This window comes from Crocuta crocuta, unplaced genomic scaffold (assembly GCF_008692635.1).
Source record: "Crocuta crocuta isolate KB4526 unplaced genomic scaffold, BGI_CrCroc_1.0 scaffold83, whole genome shotgun sequence".
NCBI lineage: Eukaryota > Metazoa > Chordata > Mammalia > Carnivora > Hyaenidae > Crocuta > Crocuta crocuta.
The window spans coordinates 2,601,552-2,628,464 of NW_027529638.1; the positions used below are offsets into that span (position 1 = coordinate 2,601,552).

General features: G+C 34.8%; 1 protein-coding gene across 3 annotated transcripts in view; it reads left to right on the top strand.

Annotated features, from left to right (window-relative positions):
* Window positions 1-26,913, top strand: part of GRID2 (glutamate ionotropic receptor delta type subunit 2) — a 1,445,111-nt gene that overhangs the window by 1,073,448 nt on the left and 344,750 nt on the right. For all 3 annotated transcript variants that reach the window (XM_077762310.1, XM_077762308.1, XM_077762309.1), the window contains one exon: window positions 13,479-13,676. In XM_077762310.1, the coding sequence (XP_077618436.1) occupies window positions 13,479-13,676 (198 nt within the window). The remainder of the gene's footprint in view (window positions 1-13,478; window positions 13,677-26,913) is intronic.

The window sequence follows — 26,913 nt, forward strand, 5'->3', positions numbered from 1 at the left end:
CTATTCTCTTTTTTTTTTTTTTTTTTTAATGTTTTTTTTNAGGTCCTTTATCCATTTTGAGTTGCCTAGCTATTCTTAAACTAAGGTTGTTTTTCCCTCTAGCAAAGCATTAACTTTAAGACAATAGGGAGTTCCCAGGGGCGCCTGGGTGGTTTAGTCGGTTAAGCGTCCGACTTTCGCTTAGGTCATGATCTCGCAGTTTGTGGGTTTGAGCCTCGCGTCGGGCTCTGTGCTGACTGCCAGCTCAGAGCCTGGAGCCTGTCTTCAGATTCTGTATCTCCCTCTCTCTCTGACCCTCCCCTGCTCACGCAGTCTCTCCTCTCTATCTCTCAAAAGTAAATAAAACATTAAAAATTTAAAAAAAAAAGACAATAGGGAGTTCCTGGACTTTCGGCTCTTGATGGGATTGCCTTCTTGTAAACTGGTGGAGAGTCTTATCAAGTTAATAACCATTTTTTAAAAAAGTTTTGTGCCCTTTCCTGCTTAGGGGTACTTGGGAATGTCCAAGGAATATCATCTGTGTCCCATCCTGGCAGGGGGGGCTGAGAGGGGTTGGAAGGGGGGGGGGATCCATGCTAGCTTGTACTTTGCCCTCAGCCTGCCTTATACTCCCTCATCAATGCCACCATGTATTAAAAGACCAAGTTATTTTTCTTGTATCTGCCATGTGGTTTCTGAAACTCTTCCCTACCCCCACCCCAAGCATGTGAGTGTATCAAATGCTGATGAGACAGTCTAAATTAATACTGAAGAATATGAGGTTTTGGAATGGGGGGGAGGGGTTGGAGCTAACAGCCAAGAAAGAATTCTTGAAGACATCTTTTGTGCAAAAAGGTGATTCTATTAAAGCATGGGGACAGGACTCATGGGCAGAAAGAGCTGCACTGAGGTTGTGAGTAGTGACTGGTTATATACTATGGAGTTGGGAGAGGGAAAGGCACAAGGGAGGCCTCCATAGGGACGTTGATATGCTAAAGAGAACTCCTAAAATAACTTGAGGCCTTGCTATTGCCAGCTAAGGCTGGTTTTCCTCCAGTAAGGAATTACCATTAGGACTGCAGGGGGTTCCTAGAGAAATGTCATACTCTGTATTTGCCTCAAGTATTTGTCAATGGCTGCAGATTATAAGGAAATTTCATTGTATCTGCCATTTCCTTCTTGCCTTTGTTCCCCATATCCCTAGGAAGGGGAGGGTGATATTAGGGGCTCCAAGAAGCTGAGTCTATAGCTTTCTGTAGATTAGGTTATTGATAAGATTGCTTTTTTCTTATAATTTACCAAGATAATTGTAAACTGATGGAGACTCATGCCCTGCATGACTGTGATCTCTACAGTTAACCATTTGTTTTCTTTCCTTTCTTCTATCCTTGGGCAGCTAGGACCGCCTAGCGAATATTATACATATTCCACCTATGTGGGGAGGTATGCGAGCTTATACTTTGCCCTCGGTTTGCTTAATGCTCCCTCATCAAAGAATACAGACTTTAGTATCAGACAACACTGGATTCAAATTTCAGTCTTTCTCATGAGCTTGTGAACTCGGGGAATTTATCTACTCTGTTCTCAAGTTTCAGTTCTCCCATTTGTACAATGGCAATAACAACGCCAGAGTATCCCAAGAACTAAGTGAAATGATGAGTATAAAGTGATAAGGATATCACAGGGCTCATGCAATTTTTTCAGTATTGTTGGTATTTTTTATTTGCTTCCTCGCTTAGCCTGAAATATGCTTTCAGTTTAAAAAAAAATTCTTAATGGGGCGCCTGGGTGGCTTAGTCGGTTAAGCGTCCGACTTTCGCTTGGGTCATGATCTCGCGGTTCGTGGGTTCNNTAAAAAAATAAAAAAAATTCTTAAGACTCTGAACTTCCTTTATTCTACTAATTCTTTCTTGTGTAAGTGTCTCAGGCTAGTTCTGTCTCTACTCCATTTTTTATTCTCCAACCACTGAAATTGGGCTTCTTTTTTTGACTTCTCCAAAGAAACTGCTTTTCAAAAGTCATCATGATCTCCTACTTAACAAATGGTGGATGTCTTCACGTTTATCTCTCTGTACCCATTACCTACGTTAGAATCCACTGGCAACTTATTCCTTGAAACCCTCTCCTCTTTTCATTTCTCCAGCAGTGTCTTTTCGTGATTCTCTTCTGACCTCTCTACTCCTTCTACCTCCTTTACTGAAGTCTTTTCTTCCAGAATTCCATCTCTGACTCTATACTTTACCCCTAAATGCTTTCATTTATTTTCCTTTTTTGAAAAATGTTTTTAATGTTTATTTAGTTTTTGAGAGAGAGAGAGACAGAGTGCAGGTTGGGGAGGGGCAAATAGAGAGGGAGACAGAATCTGAAGCAAGCTCCAGGCTCTGAGCTGTCAGCATACAGCCTGATGTGGGGGTTGAACTCACAAACCCCAAGATGATGACCTGAGCCGAAGTCAGACGCTTAACTGACTGAGTCATCCCGGCGCCCTTTATTTTTGAAAATTCTCAACAAATTTTTGTTTCCAACCCTGGCCTCTCCCTCATACTTTAGACTGATTCATCAAACAAATGTTGAAATATTATATATTTAATGGCAAGAAGTTAGAAAATGTAGAAAACAAGAATTAACAGCAAAATCATTCATAATTCCTCCATCAAAAATGTAACGAAATATTTTAGTGTCTGTCACTTACTATCTAAACTAAACTAAGTTACTTTACCCATAATAATAGAGATAATTATGATTCTAAACTCAGAAAACTATTGGGCATAAATATACAAACAGCACTTGAAAAGTGCTCAGCATATAGTAAGTTATATACAGGTGTTTTTTGCTATGATTACTATTATGATTATTTTTCAAGCTTTAAACCACACACTGCTTTGGGCTGAAAATGTATATGTTGAAGCTTCCTCCCCAGTATGATAGCATTTTCAGTTGAGGCCTTTGAGAGTAAGTTGGTCATGAGAGTGGAGCCCTCAAAAGAACAGATACAATAATGATCTCTCTAGTCTCTGCCATGTGACATGAGGCAGCCAAGCCCCTCATTAGACATTGGATCTACTGGCGCCTTGATCTTGGACTTCCTAACCTTCAGAACTATGTGAAATAAGTATTTTTTTAAGCCACTCAGTTCATGGTAATTCCTTATAATAACCTTAATTAACACGTACACATTCATGGATAGTTTTGTGCATTTTCTTCTGACTTAGCATTATATGCATGAATATTTTTACTATAAATAGTTTTTGTACAGCATATGTGATCAATAGTTTTTTGTTTTATTTTTTATTTTTTTCCAGCTGCCTGATGAATTATCTTTACATTTGCTTCAAATTTCCATTAACTCATCTAGGCTTGTATCTAATTCCCAACATGCCCACTGAAATTCAGCATTGTTATTTCTCATTCACTGAAATGTATTGAAGGCACATTAAAACAATGTTTTTAAAGTGATATTTTTAATCTTCCTAGAACACTAACATAAACAAACCAATCCCAAACTTAAAAATGTTATTCTTGGTTTAAAAAAAATGACCTGGGGCCCAGCTCTGAGCAGATAGAATGGTACCAGGGCACTGAGACACCTGACTCAATGCGCTGTGTAGTAGTTGATCATCCAGATACACTTAAAAGCAAAACAAAACAGAACAAAACAAAACAATCCATAGTTTTGTCTTCAAGTTCTCACTGGAGAAGTTTATGAACATTCTTTTAGGTACAAACTTGTGGATATTTATGATTACCCTCTTAGATGTAAAATTACCAGAAGAAATAATATGAAAGTATGAAGACATTTGCCTTCCTACTGTGAATTTGTTTACTTGAAAAGCTGTTGCAACTTTAACTCACATAAGTAGTGTATAAGAAAGCCTGTTTCTTCACATGCTTGTTGGTAATCATTAACATTATCATCTTTGTCAATCTGATGACCAATAAATAAGATTATTCACCTTCTTTTAATTTGTATTTTTCAAAGGTGTGTTAAGAGAACAGAACTAAATAATTCATCCTCAGTGTTTGCTATTGGACTTTGTCCCTTTAAAATTTAGTCTTTAAAGATTATGATGATTTTAATGATTGCAATTTCTTCCAATAAATATAATCCCCCTTTTATCTGATTATATGAGTCACAGTCATGCAGAAAAAAAAAGAAAATACGCATTTTTATGCTTTCTTTTATTAAATTTGAAGGTGTATTAATTTTGTATTCGGTGTTGTAGGTTTTTACAAAATATGTTCTTTGGTTGGATGTTAGTTTATTGGTTGAAACCTATAATCCCTTTAAAAGAATTCGATACATACCCCAAATAAAAAGCTTTCATAGACAGTCTCAGAAGTCTATACTCTTCTGAGGACTGATGCCCCCACTGAAGGTCTCTAGGAAGTATGGCATAGCTTTACGTCACTCACTTCTCACTAAATACTCACAACCTCACCCAGTATTTCAGTGAATCCCGTTAGCTCTTTATGAGTTACCGACAATTCAATTCTTACCAAAACCATTTTCTTACCCATTTTATGATCAGCTCACTTACAGTTTACTGCAAAAGACTTATAATTGATCTCCTAGCTTCTATCCCATTCCTTCCAATCAATTGTCAATAGTAACTGTCAACTGCCTAGTGAACTGTTAAACATATTAGATGTCCCTCCTCTGCTCAGAGCCCATTTGGCTGACCATCTCAGTGGAAGTAACAGCTAAAGTCATTACAGGTTTAAAGGCCCTGTTTAAGCTCCACCTGACACACACCCATTACAGCTCAGACAGTTCCTATGTGATTCTAGTTTCCTAGCTTTCAGCCACATTAGTGTTCCTCTATCTCTCAAACATGTCAGAGAAACTCGTGCCTGACACATTTGCACTTACTCTATTCTCAGTCTGGAATGCTCTTTCTACAGAGGCTCTTCCTAATTGAAGGTACTGCCTTTTCTCACATGCTCTTTGTTCTCATTATTTGTTTAATTTTTCCTCACAGTACTTATCACCCTCTGACATAACATACATATTACTTATTTTTCATCTGTTACTCCCATCATAATGTAGGTCTAGAAGGGTAGAGATGTCTGTTTATTGTTTGCTTTATTCACTGTCATATTCCTAACATGTGCCCAGCATTAACACTCTTGAATGACTTAAAAAAAATCTGAATTTCTGCTATTTTCCTGTAAGGAATATTATTTTGAATAGAAATACCATTAGTCATAAACATTCCAAGTTTAATTTTATATGGCTTTCACTATATTCTGATATTTAGTTTGTTAAATGCTTTTATATGCTGATGGAAAGTAAGTCTTATCATAAGGTTCTGCTGACATTTATTAACATTACTGTTTTTGGCAATATTTTGACACGAATATGATATATCAACCAGAAGGTGTATAAATATCATCATCATTCTGAAGTCAAATGTTACCAAGTTCTTCAGCTTAGTATTTTCTAGACTTCTCACATTTGGTATTGCCCACTCACTTCTTGTGACTGCAGTATGCTGTATCTCAAAACGTGTGCTTCATACTTTTTCTTGGGATAACTACACTTACGAAGCACTGTGTACCTAGTAAACCTTAACAATATTTATAGAATAGAATTGACTCTCGCATGTGGCTGTGCAGTCATAAGATTCACTTAGGAGTTAAATTTAGCAAAATAATGAAGACCAGGACCAAACAAACAAACCAAAAATATCCAGCAGTCCTATTTGGAAAGCAAACTGAGAGTCTGGTATTTCTAAGTTTATATATGATAATCACATGATCCATAAAATCAGTCTCCTAAAATGTATTTTCAAGGGAAAATCAATAAATGAGAACTAACGTACTTAGGATTGTTGTGATTGCCTATTGTCCTTGGTAACTTTGTATTCCCAGTTACAGCATCCTATATTTCTTTCAGAGTCTCATCGCAACAAAATGAACATTTTTTTTCTGTGGTTTTGCCACTCTATATTTGGCCTATAAGTCACTAAGATGTAACCATTCCATTATTTGAAAGCAATGTATAAAATCAAATATTTTTAAAATGAATCACTTTGCATACTAATAGCTTTATGTTCAATTCACAGTATTTTTTTCATTTAAATAACTGCTTAAAAAATTGGAATCATAAATAATATGTTAGATATGGTTTTAGGAAGTTAAAAGGGCTTTTAAATTAACTTCTATGATTTATAATGTGAATGTTGTGTGATAAAAATACTTAAGCAAGGAGTTTGAAAGATACATTTAGTGCAATATTTTCTAAATATTTGCTCCTTCATAAAATCCTTTGCAAAAACTCCTTATAAAATATTTTCACTGCAGAACCCTGTGACCTTCTTTTCTTCTCTCTAAGCAACTCAGATATTCTTTTCCTTTACACTGCCTAGACTGTTCATTATTCTGCAGATGGTCTTCATGTTTGTTTTACTATCCTGATACCTTGACGTGTTTTTAATAACAAATCTCATACCATTAGCCTTTTTAACTTATAGAAGTATCAAATATTCATACAAAAATAATAATTTGTGGGCACTTGGAAGGCTCATTTGGTGAAACATCCAACTCTTGATATGGACTCAGGTCATGATCTCCCGGCTCCTGAGATCCAGCCCCTCACTGGGCTCTGAGCTGACAGCACAGAGACTGCTTGAAATTCTCTCTTTCTCTCTCTCTCTCTCTGCCCCTCTCTCTCTCACTCAAAATAAATAAATTTTTAAAAAATTTTTTTTCTCCCAAGGAGAAGGGTGATCATTAGTTTTGTATCCCTAAGCAAAATATAAGTTCATACTGTGCATAAAGACAATTCTTCTTTGCTTCGGCCCAGGAGCATGTTTTATGAGAGGAAAAAAATTAAACAGTCCATTAAGGAATATTCTGTTTTTAATGTCTTTGAGCTGTGCATGTGAGAAGAATTACAAGGAATTTCCAGCAACTCATTCCTAGTTTCGCCATCCTGGTGTTCTGTGAAGTTGTGCATTCTAAAACCCCTAAACAGCTCTCAGTAAAGCCTTGGCGATAGAGCTTGTCACTTGTACCTATCAGAAATGTCAGATGCTTTTTGCCAACTCTATCACTAGCAAACAATATTGCATAGTTATTAAAATATGGGAATTAACTACAAAATCTGCAAGTGGCAAACAGTGTTGTAAATCAACTAAGCAATTAGCATGAGATTTTTTAAGTGACTGAATACAAATTCAGAATTATGAAGTTATTACCTAATAACCCAACAAGTGATGTGAATAAATCCTTGCTAATATGGAAATTATCAAACCAATGAAATACTCTTTTCTACAAGCAGGTCTATGGATCCTCATGCTAATGCAGTTAGATTGATAAACTACAGGCATTCTGTGAAAACTTTGTTTATTCCAATTGCTGAGGATTGCGCTTAGAGAATCTGTCATCCAAATGATCAGCAAATCGAAATCTGCAATTTGTTTTCATTTAATAGACAGACAGGTTTCCACCAGCTTAAACTCAGGTCTATTAATACTCTTTGAAACTAATTGCTGGAAAATGAATTTTAAAGGCAGGCTTTTTATAATTTCTTCCCCCTCCTACCCTGCACTCTTCATCTGTATGATAGAAAACTCAAGGCCACCTGTATATACTTTGGAAATATATGTTAAATAGGCACAGGCTATAATCTCCTGTCATTCATCTGCATTGTTGCAAAGGACCCCTAGACCTTGCCTCTGCCACAATTCATTCTATACTCTGTTCTCAAAATTACTTTCTGAGTATGCTATTTCCCTTCCACAAAGCTCCAGTTCCCTGCCAAATAAAAGGCAGAAACCTTAGTATGGTTTCAATGCTCTCCATTATCTGGTCTCACTTATCATACTTTTATTTTTGTTTATATACAATGTAACACCCATACAGGAAAAAAGGTTCAAATCATTACTTAATTAATAATAAAGTAACAACCAGAAACCACTGTCCAGAACATAGAATGTTCTCATTATGACAGGAGCCATCTTTCCATATGTATCTTTCTGATATCGTCCCTAACGTCCCAGAGCTAATCACCTCCTCCATTTTCTTTATAGTATCTCCATCTGGGTGTGAATCCTTGGATACATAGTTAACTTTACCTTTTTATGGGTGTTATATAAGTGGAATCAGACTGTTTTCTTCAGGTATTGTTTTTTTCACCCAACATTATTCTTTTAAAAGTCCATTCATGTTATTGATTTCTTAAATTTTAAGCTGTTTAGTATTACATTGCATCCATATACCACAATATATTTATCTTTTCCATATTGATGAACATTTGGATTTTATTGTTTCCAGATTTGGGCTTTACAAACAATGTTGCTACAAGCATTCTTGGGTATATATTTTGGTTCCAAACATTCTCTAAGTGCTCAGACCCAAGGATCGAAATTGTTAGAACATTGCTATACATGTCTTCATGGTAGATAAATATTTATGTAACATTCAAAAACAGGCAACACTAATCTGCCTATAAATATCTCTATTCTCTACTAAGTATGTCGAGATTTTTTCTAAAGTGTTGAACCAGGGCACCTGTGTGGCTCAGTCAGCTAAGAGTCTGACTCTTGGTTTCACTCACGTCATGATTGTGCAGTTTGTGAGTTCAAGCCCTTCAATGGGCTCTGTGCACACAGTGCAGAGCCTGCTTGGGATTCCTTCCCTTGCCCCCTCTGCCCTTCTCCTGCTTGTGCTGTCTTTCTCTCTCATGAAATAAATAAATAAATTTAAAAATTTTTTAAATAAAATGTTGAACCAATTTAAACATCCAGCAATAGTGAATGATAGCTTGTTTCTTCATATACTTAGCAATTTGGGATCATCAGACTACCCAGCTTTCTGCTTCTCATCTCTGTCCTCTTGCTTTGGGATTTTCTAGTTGTTTATTCCTCTGCACCATGGGTATTAATTCTAAACTGTTACAGGTCATTAATTCCCTCTTCATCTGTTTCTTTTCTGCTGATTAACTCAGTCATTAAATTCTTAACTTTGGATATTATCTTTACCAATTCTTTCTTTCTTTCTTTCTTTCTTTTTTCTGAGAGAGAGAGAGAGAGAGAGAGAAACAGCACGAACAGGGGAGGGTCAGAGAGAGAGGGAGACACAGAATCTGAAACAGCCTCCAGGCTCTGAGGTAGCTGTTAGCGCACAGCCCAACACGGGACTCAAAGCCACGAACCATGAGATCATGACCTGAGCCGAAGTCGGACACTTAACCGACTGAGCCACCCAGGCGCCCCTTTACCAATTCTTAAATTTCTGTTTAGTTGTTTTCAAATTGTGTAATGACACTTCATATGGTTTCCAATTTCCTGTCAATTTGTCCTATATTTCCTTAAATACAGTAACATAATTTTTATAATGTGCATCTGAAAATTTCAGTATCTGAGTTCTCGAAGATCTGTTTCTGTTGTATATTATTTCTGCCAGTTCTATTTGTGAAATAGAATTTCATTTTACATGATATGTTTGACTTCTGTTTTGAATATTGTATTCAAGCAATTACTTGAAGGAATAATGTAAGACCAAAAATGATGGTACTTCCTCTAGGGAGTATTATGTTGTGTTTTGATTTGTGTTTTATTTTGTTTTGTTTTTCTGTCACGTATCTGGAATTTCTCCCAGTCTCACACCAGTTTAAATTGTATTAAAATGTTGGACAAATTATGGAGACCTACATTTTAATCCATAAGTTGACAATTTTGAAGTCAGAAGAGAAAAAGTTGAAGTAAATTGATTTATGATGAATTTCTGTTCTGTAACTTATTGTGTGATCTTGAGACATTTTTCCTAGCTTTTCTTATCTGTTAAAATAGTACATATATGGTAACCCCCAAAATGTTTATTGGGTGATTTTTTTTTTTTTTGTTTTTTTTTTTTTTTTTTTTTTTTTTTAGTTTCCCTTGTGTTTCTCTGGTGTTTTGTGTGTACTAATTAGGGTGTGTTTTGATTTTGTTTTGCATTGTATTTTTTGAGTATGTGGCTTTTCCCAGTATTAAGTTATGATTATTATGAAAGTGGTGCTCATGACCTTTTACAATATTGAGTATAGTGAGTACTATACTCACTATATTGAGCATAGTACCTTGATGTTGTAGCCCCTCTATTCATGTTAAATAGATAAATCTGTGAATGAATAAATATTGGAAATAGGTGCATAGATAAAAGTGATTCAACCAAGATCAGTATTGCCATAGATAAGGTCAGAATATTGTTTGTATTATAGGCCCTAGACTTTCAATATAATTTATATTGCTATGTTTACTTGTCCACTTTATTGGCTGATTGTCCTCATAAAGCAAAACTGGTCTGAGGTAGGATTTACAAATAATGATCTGAATCTGGAAAAGAGCTTAAAAACAAACCTTAAAAACATCTATCTAGAAGAGAAGTGATAGGATGTAATAAAGGTTTATTTCACTCATAAAATTTAAAAAGCATGTTCATTAATAATTCATCAACCCTCTTTAAAAGAGCCCTTAGTAAAACCATTTTTACTCTATACTTTTAATCATTTCTAGCTGATTTTGCTAGTACCAGATTTTGGCAACAAACCTCTGAAAAGATCTATCTGCCTCAGGATTCACTTACAATATTGAAATTAAAAATAATTTTAAGAGGAAAAATTAGCATATTAAGGAAATATAATTTAGCATTTTTAAACATTTGCTCTAAAGAGAGAGGAGTAAAAATTTAAAAAACAGCAATATTTCATTCAAAGCATACATCAGAATAATATTTGTGCCACATAGATCATTTAGTTTTGCAATGCATTTAACTAATATTTTTATTTGTTACCTTGAAGAGTGATATTCAGCTTTCTGGTGACTAAATTACTGTTATACTTTAGAGATTTATTGGATTGTGAAGTCCATGGGTAAATAGAGAATACATATGGTTCAAAATTATTGATAGAGGAATCAGTCAAGTAAAATATTTTATGAACCGTCTTTCCTTTGGTTCTTCAATGGTTAGGCGTTTATCATATAGATTGATTCTAGTTCTAGAATTCTAGAATTTCATAAGCTTATCTGCATGCTTCTGAATATAATCTTTTTTTTTCATTTATTTAATTCATACTGATCCTAATGACCTCATGGCCTATTTCTGAGTATTTGTACACTACATGCATAGTCATTGGCTAGGTTTCTATTTTGTCCATACAACTTAATGGACAGTAGCAAATTCTACCAGTTATCTGAAAGATTATTATGCATTTTTAAATGAATCATCAAGACGTTCTGTATTTTACATATAATATTAAAGGATTGATTGCTTACCTTTTTCTCATTTGGTATCATTTAGATTAAACAAATCAATATTATTAGAAATTATTATTCATTCCCTTTTTTTTTAATTTTTAAATGTTTTTTATTTATTTCTGAGAGAGAGAGACAGCGTGAACAGGGGAAGGTCAGAGAAAGAGAGGGAGATACAGAATCTGAAGCAGGCTCCAGGCTCTGAGCTGGCTGTTAGCGCAGAACTCCACATAGGGCTCAAACCCATGAACTGTGTGATCGTGACCTGAGCTGAAGTCAGCCGCTTAACCGACTGAGCCACCCAGGAGCCCCTATTATTCATTCTCAAAACCTCTCTTCTACTAATCTATCAATCTGTCAGTGTTCATTAGCATCAAGTACTTCTCTGATGGAAAAACAATCAGGAGCTTATGAATAAAAAAAAAAGATCGGAATTTCTTTTTTCTCACAATCTAAAGTCTTAGATTGTTAAGAGTCAAGTATTGCATTTCACATGCAAACATAGACTTCTTCTGCCTTGTTTCTCTGCTACGTGTGATGTGAACAGTTACTAGAGCCCCAGCCATTATGTGTTCATTCCAGCCAGGAATAACAATGGACAAAGTACCTGCTTACATTGCATTGGCCAAAAGTAATCACATGGTCTCACCTTGCCTAAAAAGAGACTGTGGATTGTCTTCAGTCTCAGGTGCTAAAAATAAAAATATGTAAATAGATGGCTATATATACATACATACACATGTACTTAATTAGTGAGAAAAGGAACAGCTCCTGGGGAACAAATAGCACCCCCCTCCTTTATTTTCCGGATTTATTATTTACTGATTTATTTTAGTTTAAGGTAATATATAAACAATTGACCAAGATCAATTTTTTTTAAAAAGAAAAAAACATCAGTAGTTTAGAAAACCAAGATTTAAGAAACATTACATAATGACAATATCAACACAGTTGTAGATGAGCATCACACTTTGAATGGATTTTCTGGGTGTCCAAAGTGAAAGGGGACACCAAAAGAATTAGATACCTTACTCTAATTATCCAGAAGAGGGCATTACTGAGGCAAAATAAAGCTCTCTTGGCTCTAAACAATCCAAAAATATATCTCCTGATATAATTTTTCAGGGAAAACTGAATGTTATGGTGGACAATATTCCCATAAAAATGCAGCAACTCTATAAGCACTTACTTAGTGTCTTTGACTAAAAGCCAAAGTAAAGTATTATTTTACATCTCAATGAAGTCTCATCCCGGAGTCCTGAAGGAAAAATGATCCAAGGATAAAATCTTTGGGTTTTCTGGCTTAGATCCAGGATAGATAGATTTTAACCTGCCAGGAGGGCTAGATATATATCTGTATCTGTATCTATCTATGTAATATGTATATAGATAGGTATGTATATCTATGGATATCTATGTGTGTATCTATGTATATAGATAGATATAGATATATGGATGGTTATCTGTAAATATTACTGTTCTAAAAAATTTTTGAATGAGTTTAGGATATTAAGGAATAAGTTACCTAATTTTCTATGGTCTACCAGCATGTTTCAAAACAACTGAGTTCTTTTAACACCAGGTGTTCTAAAGAGTGAAAGGAGCTTACTTATTAACTGTAAGAGGACACAAATTCAAAATGATAAAAGAGGTAGAAGCAGAAACCAATTTGCTAAATTTACTAAATTACACAATTTACCAAAATCTTAGGTGAATTTCTCATAGCAATAGGAGAGAAGCTATTTTTGCAATGAAATGTGTTTATATTTCAAAATTACTTTTCAGATAACTCTCAGTAAATGTTATGTTATAAATTTTAGTTAAATTATATGTTCTTAGAACTTTTTGTTCTTTTCAGAGAGTTTATGCAGATTATATCTGTTAAAATATTATTTTACATATTTTTTACATATATAGATAACAAATGCTTTGGGATACAATAAACTTACAGTTTTTTGAACCTTAGATTGGTCCTAAGATGGCAAGAAAAATGAATTCATGGCCCCGGAAGTTTTAGAGTTACTTTCATCTCATTTTGATATGGTAGTAATTAAATGAGAGATGAAAAGAAACTCAGTGATTAAACATTGTTCAATAGTGTGATACATTAATAACACAGAAGTTATATTGCTAAGTTAATTCTCTCAAAGTTCAAAGGCAATTTTTAAGCTGTTTCTAAGTAAAACTCTTTGAAGAATTAATTTTTGCTTTTAGGGAGAGAACTGTAGATTAACATCAAGGATTTCTCTTGTTTCCATTTAGGAAGAACCTTTCGTAATGGTCTCTGAAAACGTCTTGGGCAAGCCGAAGAAATATCAGGGCTTCTCCATTGATGTTTTGGATGCCTTATCTAATTACCTGGGTTTTAACTATGAAATTTATGTTGCACCGGATCACAAGTATGGAAGCCCACAAGAAGATGGGACATGGAATGGCTTGGTAGGAGAACTGGTCTTTAAGGTAAGTATTTATCTATGTACCTATTTATCTATCACCTATCTGTCTATCGCCTATCTGAAGATTGAACTGTAACTTCTAGAAGCTAATTTCATTTAAAATAAATGCAAGGCAAAGCCTTCAGTGGTGATGTTGAATGCAAAAGTCAGCAGAAGTTTCAGCCAGTATTATGATCTTTTTGTAAAGAAAAACTGATGACAAAATAAAGCTAATTTTTGAAGTATTTCTTGTAATAGAAAGTTACCTAGAACAAGGCTTCACTTTTGCCAAACTTGAACTCCAAACGTTTGTATTCTTAGTGTTCTATTTCTCCTTGTTCTTTCATTTTTCAAAGAGGTACTTAAACTTCTCTATTTGCTTACCTCTATTTCTGTCAGTTTTTGCTTCAATTTCTTGAATCTCTGTTATTAGGCATATGCATGTTTATAATTCTTATGTCCTCCTGATCAATTTTTGAGTAGTTAGGTCCAGGTTTATAACACTATTTGATTTATAAATGTCTCATTTTTCTCTCTGTTTTGTGTGTGTGTGTGTGTCTCTTTGGGTTAATTGATTTTTTTTTTGTATTTGACTTTATTTCCTCTTTTGACTTTGTGCTGTATCTCTTTGTATTTCTGTTTGTGTAGTTAGTACAGAGATTACAATATGCATTGTTAACTTACCACATTCTATCTCTTTTAATATCATTCAGATTTTTTAAGAATGTATAAACTTGTAGCAATATAATTTCATTTATACCACCCTGTCCTTTATGCTCTTGTGTTCAAAATAATTATAATTTCAGAACTCCACAGTAAAATGTAATAGTTTTTTTTTTATTTAAACAGTAAGTTGTCTTTTATAGATATAAAGAGAAAAAAAGGATTTCTGGTATTTAACTACTTATCCACTATTTATTTCTCAGGTTCTCTTTTTCTGCTTATCTGACCTTCTGTCTGAAATCATGTACTTCAGAAGACTTCCTTTGGAATGTCTTGAAGTTCAGCCCAACAAGTGGCTCTCGACTTTATTTTATCTTAAAATATCTTTGTTGCCCTCAGTTTTGAATGATAGTCTTATATATATAAAATGCTAAGTTAATCTTTCTTAATATTCATCATTTTAAAGATGTCTTTCTATAATATTTTGCCATATATTGTTTCTGATAAGAAGTTAGACATCATTTGAACTTCTGTTCCTTTTTTTAGTGTGGTGTGGCCTTTTTTACAAGTTTTTTTTTCATTTTTGATGTTTTAATGTTAAACTATGATATGCCTAGATGTGTTTTTCTTTGTATGTATTCTCCTAGGGATTTACTAAGCTCCAGGATATGTTTCATAAAATCTAATATATGTTGGCAGTTATTTCTATAATTATTTTTTCTACCCTTTCCCCTTTCTCCTCCTTCTTTAAGGCTCGGAGAATATTTGAATTAGACCTCTTAATATTGTCTCTAAGTCACTTTGATCTTATTTAATTTCTTAAAATATTTTTACTCTTTGACTTTTACATTAGATAATTTATTTTGATCTGCTTTCAAGGTGACTGATTCTTCTACAATCTCTAATTTTCTGCTAAATCCATGTAGTAAGTTTATTTTCGATACCTTATTTTTTAGATCCAGAATTTCAGTTTTTAAAAAATAATTTCCATTTCTCTTTTGGGATTCCACATCTTTTTATCATTCCGGTCATCTTGTAAGTCCCTCATTGTATTCATAATAGCTGCCTTAAAGTCCTTGTCTGCAACAATTTCAGCATTTTTGCCATCTCTATATAGATCAGTGTTGACCACTCTTGCTGTTTATTTCATTTTTCTAGTTCTTCACTTTTCTGTTTTTTCATATGTGATTGGATACTGACCATTTGGTTGATAACATTATTAAGACTTGAGATATGCCTCTGAGATGGCATGCTCTGAAGAGGACTGATTTTTGTTTTATTAGGCAGTTATTATTTGGTTTCCCCTGAACTTGTGGAGGTTCAGTTTTACATGTTGTTAAGTCAGGTCTTTTTTATATTAGTTTTTAAGGAAAATTCATTGGTTTTAGCAATCCTTCTATTCCTAAGCATAGCCTTCTGGAATTTCTATGCAAAGCCTGTGGCTCTCATCAGATGCTTGTGACCTGGAGGGACTTGAAATTTAATCTCTGTCTTCCTTGTCATAGGCAGTAACTATATCTTTTATTCCTTTTCATCTTCTGGTTGTTGCTTTCTGAGGATTTTTTAAAATGTCATTCTCATACATGTGCAGTTTAAAAGTCCACCAAAGACTTAAGGGAGGCTTATTGACATTATTTTTGTCCCATTCTTCCATGGCTCCTTCCTTTCTTGATTTCCCTTTTAATTTCTGGCCATGCTGGCTGCCTCAAATTCCATCTTCTGACATATGATGCTAATAAGACTCTGACTTTCTCTTTGTGCTCTAGTTACCCCTTATCGCCTAAACTGAGGTGGGTCTTCCTTCAATGAATAAGCCATATGAAAGTGGTTCTCACCTAATGTAGTTACATTTTTCAGGAGTCAGATACCTACCCTTCAGTTTCTTCTTGCTTTTGGTGGATCTCCAGTCCTTTCAACTAGTGTGTTTTTAAATTTGATGCAGAATTTATCATTATTCTTTGTTGGGTTAATCCAGTACAAACTATCTCATCATTGCCAGAATTGGAATTATTTCTGAAATACATTAAAGAATTTAGAGAGCTAAAGGATCTGAATAAGTTGTTTCCAAGAAATGGGGAAGAGAAAAAAAATAAAAGATTTTGAAGGCAGTTGTAGGAAAAATAATAAACCTATTTTTATAGCCATTAAAACCTTACTGAGTTTGGTTTATTTATTAAACCAATTACACATGAATCTTATTTGAAAAAAAATTAACATCAATATTTTCAACAGGAAAGGGGGAATGATCAATTCTCATTCCTCTTATTAAAGCCTTGATAATTTATCTTGTATTCCTATATTAAAAACCCACAAACCCAATATTCTGCCTCTGTATTTCTGAAGTCCTGCCTGATCTGAACCCAGATAAGCAATTATGTTAAAATAAAGGACAAAGAAAAGCAAAGACATTATAAAAATTGCCTTATAGGATTACAGATAAAGTTCTTAGTGAGTTATTATGCTAATAAACTTAATTTGCTAAACACAAGTTAATGATAAATAAGCATTAGAATTAGTCTAATGTTGATGCTGATTTTAGGCTTGTGGGCTTGCTCCATTTAGTTAAATTTGTGAGACTTCCTTTTTCACCTTTGAGAGAGGAATACAAGAATGCTAATGGAAAGATTACTCACAACTGTAATTTTTTACAAAGACATTTTAAGAATTTACTATATAATGACCACACATAAGCACTTGTATACTAATCTTCATAAGCATGTAATTGTTTTCATTTGCATATAAGAGCATGCCATTATTGTAAGATAACTTGAAGTCCAGTGCTGTCCTTAAAGCAAAAAGTTATGCTTAAAGAAGGGAACTGATGAAAGATATTTAGCCCTCAAAATTAAATCTGTTTATCGCAACTAGAGTTTTATTTTATCCAAGGAGATATTTAGTCATTCTGACTAGGTTTTGAGAAATACTTAGGTAGTTTTCAGATGTAGAAGAATAAGCCTACATAAATTTGTTGGAACAGGCAAAGATAGGAGGAAAATTGAGAAAATGTGGTGTAATTAAAGCCACAGGAAGATAACATTTTAAGGAAAAAAGTGGGGATGCCTGGGTGGCTCAGTTGGTTAAGTGTCTACCTTCAGCTCAGGTCATGATCTCATGGTTCATGAGTTCGAGCCTGGAGCCTGCTTCAGATTCTGTGTGTGTCTCTTTCTCTCTACCCACTCTTCCCCAACTCATACTCTGTCTCTCTCTCTCTCAAAAATAAATAAAGATGAAAAACTTTAATAAAAAAAAAGGGAAGGAGAGTCAACATTAAAATACGACTGCCAAGATATTGAGGGTACATACATTTTCCTTAATTTTATTCTATTATTGATAGAAATGTAAATTTTAATCTCCAAATCATAAAATTGTGAATTCAATTATACAATGATAATACAGCAAAATATCAAAGTAATTTAGGTAATTCAACAAGATATATGCACCCCAATATTTGTTGCAGCATTATTTACAATAGCCAAGATATGGAAACAACCTGTGTTCATCAATAGATGTATGGATAAAAATGATATGGTTTATATATTCAATGGAATATTTCTCAGCCATTAAAAAAAAAAAAAAAAGAGACCTTACCATCTTTGACAACATGGATGGGCCTAGAAAGTATTATGCTACATGAAATAAGTCAGAGAAAGAAAATTCCCACATATTTTCTTTTATATGTGGAATCTAAAAAACAAGATGAATGAAAAACAACAAAAACTAAGAATGTGGCAAAGTCTCCTCTATTCCTCACCTGATTTCCTACTTGTATAACTTTCTGTAATTAATATGCTCTTAAAATTTATGAAAATTCAGATCTGGACAAAAAAGGTTTCAATGTGAAATAGGTAAATGAGACATATGTTCTGATCAGAATAGGAGAAATTGTTAAGGGTGGGTTAATGTAACTGATAAATTATTTCCTCCTGGTTTAAAGGGGAAGAACAGAATTAAGAATACCATAAACAATATTATATAGGAAAGAACAAGTATATAAAGTTTAGTAAAGAAATAAAAAATATTAAGAAAAAAGTGAACTATGAGTTATACAGCTGGATATTCTGTTATTTAGGTTCATACCTTACACGGATGTACTAGAAACTTTTTAAGAGGCAAAGTGATACAGGTAACTTGACAGGGAATAATTTTCAATATTGTCAATATCTATAAGTAATCTTTCCTAAATATGATCTACCTGAAAAATGACACTGGTGTTTATTTCCCTTATCCTTTTTATAATCACCCTTCTCAAGCTTTATAAAATAAGGGCATTTCTTTCATGCATGCAAGATCTTTTTATGACATTTGGCTTTGGGTATAAATATTCTCTGATGTACCAAATTGAGGCACGGTAGAAACACTCGTATCACTACAATTCCTTTACAAGTCAGACAGCTTTACAAAGAAATTAAAAGTAAAAGAAAGCAAAAGAATCTACTTAACTTGTCAAATAGTAGATCATTAAAAAGAATATTCTTTAAAAATTTTTTAATGTTTATTTTTGAGAGAGACAGAGAAAGAGCACAAGCAGAGAGGGCAGAGAGGGAGAGGGAGAGAGAGAGAGATAGAAAGAGAGAGAGAATCCAAAGCAAGCTCCAAGCTCTGAGCTGTCAGCACTGAGCACGATGTGGGACTCCATCCCAAGAATGGTGAGACCATGACCTGAGCTGAAATCAGACACTTAACCAACTGAGCCACCCAGGTGCCCCATTTTAAAGAATATTTTTGATGCAGAGATCACAGTGATTTTCCCCATGTAGCTAGGTAGAATTTGAAATTGAATGGCATTGCTAAACCAACCAAAGAAACAAAAAACTCCTCCCCTTTTCATCCATTAATTCATATGAATAAGGTTTATATAAAATGAAAATATATAGTATGATGCTCATTCTTACCATATCCAAACCATAATTAATTCTACTCATGGGATGTTCAAATTAATTAAAAACTAAAAACTTTATCAATATCATATAGAGCTGTTTTATAACGGTTTCACTTTTATAGTTGATGAATCAATATATTATCTACTAATACAATGATGACTCAGTTCAGAAGAAATGTTTTACACCTGAAATTTATGCTCACAAGTTACTTGAGATTTTGTTGCAAAAATATAATTTGGTGATCACAAAAAGACTTTTAAGCACACATTTAGCTTATTATAGTTGGATAAAAATATTGTGAAGGTAGAGTAAAATAAACATATAATTCAAAGATTCTTAAAAATGATGTAGGGGTACCTAACCTGGTTGGCTCAGTCGATTAAATGTTGGACTACGGCTCAGGTCATGATCTCACCATTCATGGGTTGGAGCCCCACCTCAGGCTCTGTGCTGACAGCTCAGAGCCTGGAGCCTGCTATGGAATCTGTGTGTCTCTCTCTCAGCCCCTCCCTTCGTTCACACTCTGTCTCTGTCTCAAAAATAAACGTTAAGAAAATTTTTTTAAATGATGTAAATGTTTCTTCTATTAGAGAAAAGTGGTGGCTTAAATCACTATGATATTTAGGTTCTAACAAATACATTGGAATGAATGACTCAACAATTTTATTTTAAAATGTCAATATTTACAATACAATACCCATAAGCCAGTATCCAGTTAGGAAACAGAAACTACTGCTAAAATTGCAAAGAGAAGAGATTTAATACAGAGATTCATCACAAAGGTATTAAAAGAAATGGAAGAGCAAAGGAGGAGTAAAATAAAACTATCAGGAGTCACTAACCCTCTAGATGATTGTGTATCTTCCAAAGAAGTGCCTCTTTAACTATGGCCGCCACAAAGATGCAGCCTCTGCATGGGAGTCAGGGATCACCTCCTGCCACTGCTGCTGCAGCCACTGAAATAACCATTTAAAACAGAAGGCTCTGCACTTTCTCCTGCTTTAGGACACCCTCAACAGCTTCACTCTGATGGAAATTAAGAGCAAGCCAGATGGCAGAGGAGCCTGGGAAAAGTAGTGTGCAGATTCCCATCCCTATAAGGCTCACAGTACATCGCAGAGTAAAAATGGAGAGGGTGAGGTTGAGTGAAAACAGAGAAATGACCAATTCTCTCTAGAAATCACACATTTTACAGTTGTCTAAACAAATGTAAATGTAATATGACAATTATAGGTGTGAAGAGGTACATGGTTTTAAAATTCCTTTGGGGGTTATATGAAGAAAGAAGCTTGATATGTCTTCTTCCTAACTGATACCAAGTGCTCAATTCTACGGCAGGAGTTTTAGCCCCAAGGAAAACAGATATAACAATGGAATGAAGCCAGAACTTAGGAAGCAGAACAGAAGGAAGAACAAGTAGAGTAAATTATAGATGTGTAAAATTAGGATGAAATATTTATACTTAGCATGCAGCTAATTTACAGTAATGTTTCAAAGTTAAAATGGCCCTTTTTAGAATCTTATCTCCCATTTCTAAATTTCTAGAACAATTCCTGGCACTTTTATCACTTTCTCTACTCAGAAGCATAAAGAACACTTTCTAAAGTTGAAATTCATAATAAGACGCTACTTAGTAATTACAATGCCAGCAAAGCCTCCCTAAGACTGAACAGGAGAAATCATCTGCACTGGGCTACACATTCCCTTAGTTTTAATGGTTGACATGAAGTTTGGCAGTTCTTTAGTCTCAAAATGTAAATATATTCCTATCATAGATAGTTTAAACCATTAATGTATTCACTATAGAAAACATATTTATCTGGGTGCTTTGAAAATATTTTTAAACATATGCCAATTAACAAGTATTAATGTCATAGTCAAGGGACAATGGAGGAATGCAAGTGGGAATAATATAAGAACACCTGTAAGAAACACATTTCATTTTGGTGGTCTCTATATGCTATGCATTAAGTTAAGCAGTAGAGACACAAAGATAAATAAAACATGGTCTTGCCTTCACAACCCTCTTCGCCTAACGGAAAACACAGCCTTTAAACATAATTACAATACAGTACAGTTAAGTGCGATGTTAGAGCTATGCATGGAACACTACAAAAGCCATGAGGGTAAAGTAAGAGTAAACTTCCTAAAGCAGGAGATGTGTATACTGATGACAGTATATAACAAGTTTTATCATCCAGGTGATATGAGATTGGCAAAAAGCAAGGGATATCTGCTGACAGATAAGGGAGCATAAGCAAAGGCAGAAAGGTGAAAAAATAGCATGAGAAGGGGCCACAATTAAAGAGACCTTTATAGCAGTCTAAACAAGAAGTGGATAAGATACTAATGGGAAGTGGGGGCTGGGAGAGGGGAGTGGTATATGGAATTAGAGACCTAAAGGAGTTAAGATGAACAGAATTTATTGTCTAGCATGAAGGGAAGAGAAGAGTTAAGGATAATCTAAATGAATAAATAATTGGATGGTGTGTATCTAATTGGGAAAAAGATTGCTAAAGAAAATATCTAGAGACGAAGGGAATGAGGTCAATTTAGGAAAGGATGAGTTGGATGTGTGTGGGGGATATTCACAGATATAGAAGACTCTGAATCTCACCGAAAAGGCCCATTAAGAGGCATAGATTTAGGAATCCTCAGCCTATGAGTAGTTGGTAGCATGAAAATACATGAGATTGCCAAAAAGAAATCAGACAGTAAGAAGATTACTGGGCTGATCTTAAGTTGAAACTCTGAAGATCACCACTTAAGAAATGTTGGAAGAAGAAGGGTTTATGAATAAAAACAACAATAATTCAGAGAAGCATGACCACATCACAGAAGAGGTCAGTTAGGCTAAGAGAGTTTAAAAAACTAAGCTATGACTATCAATGTCAAAAATTTCTAAGTCATTAGGGCAAGTCAAGTGGGCAAGTCAAGTGTCTACTAGGTTGGCTTTTGGGAAGTTGTTGGTGACCAAAGCCTGAACTCTTTCAGTAGCAGGATGGGAAGAGAAGCCAGATGGCCAGAGAGGGTGGAAAAATTTGGAAGTGAAAAGAGAATGTAACATGTGTATATTCCACTCTTCTAGAATATTTAGATAAGGATGAAAAGAGAGAAAGAAGAAAGAAGTAATAGTTCAAAGGGTCATTATTTTTGTGTAGTTTTTGTTGGTTTGTTTTTAGATTAAGAGAAACCTGAGTCTGATCATAAACTGAAGAAGAAAAATAAAGAGGGAATTTTTTTTTAATTTTTTAAATGTTTTTATTTATTTCTGAGAGAGAGACAGCGTGAGCTGGGGAGGGTCAGAGAGAGAAGGAGATACAGAATGTGAAGCGGGCTTCAGGCTCTGAGCTAGCTGTCAGCATAGAGCCTGATGTGGGGCTCGAACCCATGAACCATGATATAATGACCTGAGGCGAAGTCGGATGCTTAACCAACTGAACCACTCAGGCGCCCCTATAGAGAGAGAATTTAATATAAGAAAAGGAAGTTAACATGTAAAAGATAAAGATCCCTAGGAAGATAGAATAAAAGCTTAGATTGTGAATTGATTTTAATGGGGTAAAGATGTTTCTCTGATACTAAAAAAAAAAAGAAAAAAATTTAAGAATGTGCCTGGTAACACTTATATTTACAGACAAGAGGTTGGGAGATTAAGGAAGATCATATCTCATCACTTCAAATATCTTGATAACAATAAAAGATGAAGTCTGTTGACAGTAATGGGGACAGGTATTATGAAATAGTCTACAAGAAAGTGGGAGGCTTTGAAACAGCTATTGAGGGAAGTGATAGTGACTGCTAAGTCAAAATAGATAAAAGGATGGGTCAGTGTTGCTGAGGATTGAAGTGAAGTTTACGGAAGACTGACACTTTTCATTGCTGCTAGTCTGTACAGTAGTGTGACCTTCTTTGACTGGGATTAAATGCCCAAGTATTAGAGCAGAGAAGATTAAAACATCCATATCAAGGTTGAGATATGGTGGATGAACTTCGCAAGGAGTGAGATGAAAGAAAAGCTAAATGTTCAAGGAAGTATGGTCATGATGGGGAGCTAGACTTGGATAAAATTTTGGAAAAACTAATACAAATGTCGATATGAGGTTGAAAAACAGGTAAAATATAAATGAAGATATAAAAAAGCTAGTAGGATGAAGAGAAGTAACCAGAGACTGAAATAGAGAAGTTTTAGGGATAAAATGTAAATGCTGGCCTTGTAGATAATGACAGAATAGTAGAGGAGACAAAAGGAATTGAAGTTTAAAATGGCCCAAAATGGGGCAAGAGGGAGAATGAATAAGTGGAGCACAGGGGATTTTTAGGGCTGAGGAACTATTTTGTATGATATTGTAGTCACGGATACATGACATTATGCATTTGTCAAAATCCATTGAAAGAGTACTCCTTAGTATAAACTATAGACTTCAGTTAATAATGACATATCAATATTGGTTCATCAGTTGTAACGAGTGTAACACACCAATGCAAGATGTTAGTACCAGAACAACAGCAACAAAAACAACAAAACTGTGCTGGTTGTAGAAGCATGCCAGAGAGGGGGGTGGTGTATGAGAATTTCTTGTATGTTATGCTCATTTTCCTCTACACCTAAAACTGCTTTAAAAAATAAAGCATTTTAAAGAAATGAGCCGAAATGATTGCTGTGTGGGACAATCACATAGACACTGTAATTTGTTAGGAGGTTGGTAGATTTGGGGGTAAAGAGGAATATGTAGCCAGGTCTCGAAGTTTTCAGTGCATGAGAAGAAAATATGCTGAAGTCTGTCTGGTGGAGGTGATAAGAAAGCACACATGCAATTGTGAAAACAAAACAAAACAGAAGGAGCATGCATAGGTTCTCACCATTAGGAACAAAAATTAGGTTTCCTGACTATCTGAGAAAACAGACAAATTTCACAGCCTCTAGTAAATCGTAAAAGTGATGTGTGTGAATTCTCACTTTCTGGAAATTCTCACTCTCACTCTAAATAAGAATAAATTTTTGTCCAAGGTATACCAGGTTCTTGTGTCTCCCTTGTTCATCTCTGTTCCCATTTCTGTGATCCTGCACATGGATAATGGGCCATTATTATGGAAGGTCATGGCACCTGACTTACTAGTTCACTTCAATACCATAGTAGCTAATGTCATCAATAGAGCCTTCACTGAATCTCCAGTGTCCTTTCATTAGATACTGACTCTTTATTTTAATCTCCATTGCTGCTATTACAGTTTCCATACTTTTCACATTTCTATTCTTAGTCTCACTCTCCATCCTTGACACCTTTCTCATTTTTAGTATAAAGCTCATGGTTTACTGCAAAGACTGAGAATCTAGTGCCAGTCCCCTGATTTCTTACTTTTCAGCTTCCAAATCCTTGCACTCACTCTCTGATCTTGTGGCACCACATAATCTTTGGATTGAGACAGACGTAGTTGTGGATACTGGTAACACATATTTAGCCATGTGAGCCTAAGAGAGTTTTTAACCTCTTTCAGTCGCAGTGTCCATCTGTGGAATTCAGTTATTGTGAAGATTAACCGAGAAAATGAATTAGGAATGTGTTACAGGGAGGGCTAATGGGACTCATCTTATCTGCTGACTCTGATAGATTGTAAAATGTTTCTCAGACACTGTGCTAAAAAAAAAAAAAAAAGAATAATGAGTTCAAAATCTATTTTGAAGGTAGACTGGCAAGATTTGCTGATAGATTAGATGGGAAGAGCACAGAGAAGCAGGATTTGTTGATAGATTAAGTGAGGAAGAGCAAAGAGAAAGAGCAAAGCCAATGATATCTTCTTACTCAAAGCTTTATATCTTATCTTTTCAGCCATAGCCACAGAAAAAGGCTTCCTTTTTTCCCAAGTTTCCCCATTTCCACTCGCTACCTTACTTCTACTCATGGTTCTCTCTCCCCTGGAGCCATAGAGTCTCAGTAATTCTCCCTTTTTCCCATTCTTGATTGTGTTTAGTATATTTTTATTTTTATTTTTTTTATCAGTGTCTCTTCTAAGATTTTATTTTATTTTTTTTTTAGTATATTTTTAACACAGCAGTCACTCCTCTGTGGAAAGCTATTTGATAGCCTTCCCATCCTGAGTAAAATAAAAACTATCTTTAAGACTACTGGGCACCTGGGTGGCTCAGTCGGTTGCACAACCGACTTCGGATCACGTCATGATCTCTCACTGTGAGTTCAAGCCCAGCATCTGGCTTTGTGCTGACAGCTCAGAGCCTGGAGCCTGCTTTGGATTCTGTGTCTCCCTCTCTCCACCCCTCCCTCACTCACACTCTGTCTCTCTCAAAAATAAATAAACATTAAAAACTTTTAAAAATTATCTATATATTCTGCTCTCCTCACTCCCTTTAAGGCCTTGTTTATCTCTCTCTCACTTGCCATGCTTTTCCTCACACTTGCTAAGGTAGGCCTTTTGTACTTCCGGTTCCATTTTCCTACAGTACTCTTCCCCAGACATCTCTCCCTCCACTTCACTTTTTTTTTTTTTTCCCAGTCTCTGCTGACAAGTTGAGAGAGGTCTCCAACCCTATTCAAAACAACTCTTACTCTCTGCATTACCTATTCCAATATTCTGTTTTATTGTAATTTATAACACATATCATCATCCTGCTATGTACCTACTCTTTCATCTGTCTTCCCCTGCTAAAATGTAAGCTTAACTGGGGCAAAGACTATACATTTGGTAGACCACTGAAACTCCAGTATCTAGAAAATATGTGTACTTAAAAGAATAGCCAGCAGTCAAATGATCTTTTAAGACATACATCATATAATAAAATACCTCTAAGTAAAATCTTTCAGTGGCATCTCATTATTCTTTAATTAAAACAATTAACGTATTATAGCCTGCTCAGTTTGGCCTTAGTTAAAGGAAATTTCCATCTTTATTGACAGGTTAAACTTGGGCTTTTACAAGTGTCATTTTAAGCTTTTAGTCCACCGATTATATAGCTCCTTATATTCAGTCACTCCTACTTCACTACAATTGAATCAAGAGTGGGACCATTTACCAGCATAAAGTAAACTAAGGAAATAAATATGTGGGTAAAGAGTGGGGAGTGTGGAATCCAAACTAATATTTTGGAAATGAGTAAAAATAGTAACTAACATTTTTAAATAGCCAGGTGCTATTCCAAAGCAATATGGGTCAAATAGCCCGGTGCTATTCCAAAGCGTTATAACTCCTTCAGTCTTCATAACAATTCTGTGAAATAGATTCAACTATTAATCCCATTATATAGATAAGAAAACCCAGGGACAGAGAGTCTAAGAAACTTTCTCAAGGTCACACAGCTAATTAGTAGAACTAGAATATGAATGAAAATGGTGTGACTTCAAGACCCATTCTCTTAACATCGTGGATATATCTACTTGAAGTTGTCCACACAGAATATGAAACAAGTAAATTGAAGTACAAGTCTAGAATTCAGGTAAGGAATCTGGGGTGGACAGATACATCTGAGCCTAATCAGGATGGAAGGAAATTTAAATTGCCTCTCTACCTGTCTTTACTCCTATTTCTTTTACATCTTCAATCTCTTTCACATCTTTGCTCCTTCCTCACTGCTTGAAAACTGGCTTAGGAATTATCTATGTTAAAAATAACCTTCCTATATTTTCCAGACTAGATTAATTAGGTATCTTTGATTGCAAATGACAGCCCAGCTGGAGTCAAAAGACGGTTGAGTGGCCCACAACC